At 50.2% G+C, this 6,000-nt stretch overlaps 1 protein-coding gene across 1 annotated transcript in view; it reads left to right on the forward strand.

The window, feature by feature from the left end:
- Positions 1 to 624, forward strand: part of CMTM8 (CKLF like MARVEL transmembrane domain containing 8) — a 56,817-nt gene extending 56,193 nt beyond the window's left edge. The window contains exon 4 of the mRNA XM_004588254.4: positions 325 to 624. Within this exon, the coding sequence (XP_004588311.1) occupies positions 325 to 408 (84 nt within the window). The 3' untranslated portion in view covers positions 409 to 624. The remainder of the gene's footprint in view (positions 1 to 324) is intronic.
- The last annotated feature ends 5,376 nt before the right edge of the window (positions 625 to 6,000 follow it).

The following is a 6,000-nucleotide window of genomic DNA, read 5'->3' on the forward strand; positions in this document are numbered from 1 at the left end:
TGAGTGCCCCAGCCCACTCGATCGCCTGTGAGAGAGTGTGGCCCATCCCGGACTAGAAATGCTGACACTTTATTCTGCTGTAGAGCCACCATGCTTGCTCTTCGGTGAACCAGCCTGAGAGAATTGGAGCAAAATGAGAGGCAAGTAGCATTGCCAGGAGTGTTTGAGGAAGGAGGCAATCGAGCCCATAAGGCCAGTGTCCATGGAGAGAACCCGGAACCACGGGCAGGCTGAGGGCAGCCAGTGCCCTGGAGGCTGGATGCTCGCTGGCATTGGTGAGAATGGGCTGTAACCCCAGCTCCCGGCATGCTTTGCTTCCTGCAGTTCTTTGCCTTCCTGGTCACCATCTGCTACGCTGGAAACACCTATTTCAGTTTTATAGCATGGAGGTCCAGGACTGCGCAGTGATGGGCCATGTGGATACATTAAAAGGAAAAGAAGAATCTCACTGTCCCAGCAGCTGTAGGTATGATGTACAATATTCCTAGAGAACTGTATTTAATGAACATTTTTGTATACTGAGCTCAACTGGCCAGCCGTGGCTGGTTTACAATTACACTGGATCCTGATTTGCAGAACGCTGCAGCCTCTAATGCATTCACTCGTTCGGTGTCTTTTCTGATGTCTTCGTCTTTTCTGATGTCTTCGCGGAGAGTATTTTCGTAGACCACGTACAGATGATAGATATGTTGCTAATATGTTGCAGAATGTGACATGTTTGTAAACCTAACTCTTCACATGCCAGATTTGCTTTTGTGATTAAATGTTGCGAAATCCCCAGCCAGTGTTGTGTGTGATTGGAGGAAGGAGACCCAGCCACCGGACACTGATCACAGGTGTGCAGGTACTTAGCGTGCTGTCACAGAGTGGGTGAGTGGGTGGGCACAGCCCCAGGGCTGGGCGGCCGGAAGCATCAGCTCACTCAGCTGGGGGTGCCCAGTGTCGTTGCTTTGCCCCGGCCAGCGCTGAGGCCCGGGAAAGCCCCTACTGAGACCTGGCCATGGAGATTGTTAATGAGGCCACAGCTCCTGAAAGCGATGCCGAATGTGCTCATGCTTTCTCTGACACATTTTAAAGCAGGGTAGGCTGGGCTGGAGTGATGACTCAACAGGCTAATTCTATACCTGTAAGAACTGGCACCAGTTCAAATGAGTGCCAGTACGTACCCCAGCTGCTCTGCCTCCAATGCAGCTTTCTGCTGTGGTCTAGGAAAGCAGCTCGAGTCCCTTGGGCCCCTGCACCCACGTGGGAGGCAAGGAAGACCTCCTGGCTCCTGGCTTTGGCTTAGCTCAGCTCTGGATAGTGGGACTATCTGTAGAGGGAAGGTCTTTCTCTCTGTCTCTCATTCTCTCTGTGTATCTGCCTTGCCAATAAAAATAAATATACCTTAAAAAAAGAAAAGGAGGGAGAGTGGAGGAGGCTGTTGGGCACAGTGGTTAAGGGACCGTTGTAATGCTCATGTCAGAATGCCTGGGTTGGACTCTACTCCCAACTCCAGCCTCGCCTGAATGATACCCACAGAGGCAGCCGGATAGCTGGACTCGTGCCTGTGCCTCTGCCACCTGAGAGGGACCAGATGACTCCTGGCTTTGGCCTGACCCAGCCTGGCTGCTTGCCTGCATTTGTAGGTTGAACCAGCAGCTGGAAGATCTTCCTCTGTCTCTCCCTCTGCCCGTGGTCCAGTAAAGCATAAATTGTGACATCATCTTTAAGAAGTCAGTAATACAGCGTGTAGCCTTGAAAAGGAGGAATGTTGGCTGACAGCTTCATCTGGGTGATCAAAGTGGCGAGTCCCATATTTTATGGAAACTTCTGGGCCAGAAGGTCTCAGGATCTCGAATCTCCAGCACAAACAGATGGCAGCCTTGTCTTGTCAGGTGGTGGGAAAAATGCAAGCCAGTGTGGTGTGCACGGAGAGGAAACGTTTGCAGGCAGGATGCACTGGCTGAGGTCGCAGTGTACCCTGGGTGACTTTCAGCACAAGCTTCTTGTGAGAAACAGAAAAACCACAGGGACGTTAGTGTGGTTGCCCTTGGTTCACCGTGGGAAATGGGCTCCTAAAGTGGCAGGTGGGTGTGGGGATGGCCTGGCCTGTGGGAATGGGGCCACAGCAGGCTGGGTTCTCCCTACATAGCCTTGCAGGTGGTGGGTGCTGTGAACCTTGTTCAATGGTTTCCCCCCGAGAGACCAGGACCATGGCACCAGCCGGCCGCCCCCCACCTGCTGGTTTTGGCAAAGGACCAGAAGAACTCGTCAGCGCTCCTGTGCCCTGCCTGCCTGTCCAGCTCTCTGTCTTCCATTCACAGACGCAAATGCAGCTTTGCACTTAGCTTCTAGGTTGTTAAAATCCTTCACATGGCAGCCAAGTCTTCATGAAAGACAGAGAGCCAGAAGCTGACAAGAGGGTGGTTTCTGGAAAGAGCGAAGAACCAGGCTGCTTGCTGTTGGCTGTGTGCAGGTGAGTATGTGTCATTTGTGTCCATGTGTAATCATGTCCAGCTCCACAGGAAGGGACTTCAGTGCTCAGAGTGAGTAAGCACACCTAGGAGAAAGTCTCCAGGCAGATTGCAAACTTAGGTCCTTCTCGCATGAACGAGATTGGTTTCCAAAAGAATAGAGATCGGGGTGTGTGCACACAGGTAGGCCCGCTGGCTTGTCTTTCTCCCCGGTTTTTGGGATCAGGACTTGCACACTGTCCCAAGAGTTCATTACCATAAGGCAGTGACATTTATTTTGAAATGACAGAGGGCTTTATTTTTCTTTTGAGTCTTCTCATTTTAAATATTTTTAAATGTAGGATTTAAAAAATAAAGATTTATTTGTTTGAAAGACATGGAGAGGAGAAGAGAATTTCTGTCTGCTGGTTCACTCTCCCAAGTGGCTACAAAAGCCAGGGCTGGGCCAGGCAGAAGCCAGCAGTCTGAAACTCCATCTGGGTCTCCCACATGGGTGGCAGGGGCCCAGGCACCATCTTGCCACTGCTTTTCCCAGGCACGTTAGCAGGGAGCTGGATCAGAAAGCCAGCAACCGGGACTCAAGCCAGCACTCAGACATGGGCTCCCGGCACTGCATGTGGCGGCTTAACCGCAGTGTCACCATGTCATCCCCTAAGTGTGAGTTTATAGACAACGCAGGGATTCTCAGTGCATCAGAGGAAGGTGGAATTTCTGAAGAAATGTAAGTTTGATAAGGAAGCAAAAGCAATAAATCCATACACAATACCACTGACATATGAAGACTAGATGGCTGAGGATTGGAGCATCTTCCCACGAGGCTCTCTGCCAGCTGTGCTCACATCTGCAGCCACCCCCAGCCCTTCACGTCCCAGTGGATGGGGCTGCAGGGCGTTTAAATTTGATGTGTTTGCCTACTCATGGCAAATCAGTGCAATGCTTCAGGTAATTCATCTCTTTCCGTTGCTGTTCCAGCACCGACCCTTCCAAAATATTTAGCCAACATGTGGAAACACAGGAAGATCAAGAGACAAGCCTGTTATGTATCAATCATTTGTATTTGTATTTTTAAATGGCTCCTTTCACAGAAAAAGCCCCTTAGGGTGTCAGCGGGCAGAGGGTTTTAAACACATAAACATCTTCGGAGAGCAGACATTGAGAAGTGCTAGCGGAAAGCACAGCCACGGCTGGAAGTTCACTCTAACGTCCGTATTTCTGTCTCCTAGACGATCACTATTTCCACCAATAAGCTGGATTTTCATAGAAGAGGTAGATTCTATGGACATTTCATGGGGAAAATGGGTTTTCACAGGAACAGCTACTCTGGGTCTGTCATAGTAGGATGTGAACATACGTGTGCGCCCTCAGACATGCCCGCAGGTGCACACACGTCTGCCAGGTGGTCATTTGTCCCTTGGCCTGCCTCAGGGGGCTGGCAATGTTCTGCTGTCATGTGAGCAGTGTAGGCAGCAGTGCCAGGTCTGCTGGCCTCTCCGGTGCCAAGCCCAGGGCTCACAGAGCAGAGGAGAGCACGCCTGCTGTGCCCAGTGGGAGCGTGGACACACTCTCACTGGAGGTGTTTGGTGTGTCTGGAAAAGGACTTGGCATCAAAGGGTGCTGGCTTTTTATAAACTTAGGAAAGAGAATCAGAAAGTTGTTGATTGAGGAGAGAATTGCACTACAAGATAGACTTTGAGGAAAGTTTTCATGCCTTTTCATTGGATTTTTTTTTTTCCTTCTTTTCTTTTTGCTGGAATATTCAGGACAGGCAGATGAACCTGGGATGTGAAGAGCTGATGGCTCTTCACCTTGCTTTCTCCTCCCTCTAGGTTTTTATTAGGAATTCGCTGTGCGTAGCCAGATCTAATTAACATAACACCACCCCCTGTCCTCGCTGATTGGTTCAGGGAAGTTCATGTGACCCAGGCCTGCTGCTGAACACTCTGTGTCTGTGATGGTACCTGATGTGTCTGCCAGGCATTGTGCTTTACGGGTTTCCATTTATGATCTCATGTAGCTCAGAAAAAAATCCTGCAGGACTGAGACACCAAGAGCCACTTTAGAGTTACTCTGAGGACTGTATTAAATACTGTCTTGAAAGCACCTGGGCAAAGTAGGTGTTCAATAAATGCTTTCCATTTGAATTTTATTTTTCAATAGACAAGTGTGTGTTTTGGAAGTACAACGTGATGTTTTGATACTCTTATATTGTAGGGTGATTAAGTCAGTGCTTCCTTTAAAAAGAAGAATTGGAAGGGTGGGAGCAGTAGGTTAACAGGCTCATCCCCCTCCTGCAGTGCTGCTATCCAATTCAAGTCCCAGCTGCTCCACTTCAAATCCAGCTCCCCACTAAAGAGCCTGGGAAGGCAAGAGAAAATGACCCTTGTCCTTGTGACACGACGCTTGCGTGGGAGACCTGGAAGAAGCTCGTGGCTCCTGGCTTTGAATCAGCTCAGCTCTGGCCACTGTGGCCATCAGGGGAGTGAACCAGGGAATGGCAGACCTCTCCTTTGTACATCAGACTCAGATAAAAATAAATACATCTCAGAAAAAAAGAAAAACAAAACAAAAAAATTTATTAGAGACACAGACGTAACAGGCAGAAATTTCCCATATTTCCTGGTTCATTCCCCAGATGTCCACGATGGCCCAGAGGGAGCAGAGCCGAAACCAGGAGGGGGAGTCCCACCCAGAGCCCTCCTTATTTCACTGTCCCAAGGGGTGCCCTCGCAGCAATGAGGTCCAGGACTCGAACCCAGACATTCTGATAGAGGAGCCAGAGATGTGACCAGAGTCTTAACTTGCAAGGCCAAATGCCTTCCCGTTTTCCTCTTTCCATAGAAGGACTAGGAGCAAAGATCCTCTCCTTGGATGCTGGCGGAGGGAAAAAGTTGGCACCGAGTTGATGACAAATAGTCTGTGACTGCAGGAGGGCACAGGATAGTGATGCCTGGCAGGGAGAGCCAGGCGGAAGGCGCTTCCTGAAGGATGCCATGAAGCCACTGTCAGCATGTCACCCCAAGTGTTGCCAGATGAAGTTTGCAAGGAATGCAGACGTCTGCCAACATCACTGTAGCCAATTCCTGTTACTCAACAGCAGCATCATTCTAACAGGTGCACGGAGGCATCCCAGCCAATAGCATTCGGGCTCTTGTCTCTGGCTGGTTCGGAGAAGGCAGTCACCATGGGGTCCAGGAATGCTGGGCTGAGTCAGCACCAGTACCAGAAGGGCAGGAAAAGGAAAAATGAAGGAGAGAGAGAGAGAGAGAGAGAGAGAGAGAGAGAGAGAGCAAGCTAAAGCCAAAAGCCGGAAGTTAACTCAAGTGTCCACAGCTCCTTCATGTGGCAGGGACAACTGGGATCCCAGTGACATGGTCAGTGACTTGTCCAAGGTTACAGGGAGTAACAGGAGTGCCTCGGGCTGCACTCCTGGTTCCGGTTCCCTCCAGTCCGGTGTCCTGGCGACCTCAGGACAGTGAGGAAAGGGATCAGGTGAAAACTGAGCAGGGGGCAAGATAGCACACCAGTTCCAGAAGCCTCTTGGTTA

This window comes from Ochotona princeps, chromosome 30 (assembly GCF_030435755.1).
Source record: "Ochotona princeps isolate mOchPri1 chromosome 30, mOchPri1.hap1, whole genome shotgun sequence".
Taxonomy (NCBI): Eukaryota; Metazoa; Chordata; class Mammalia; order Lagomorpha; family Ochotonidae; genus Ochotona; species Ochotona princeps.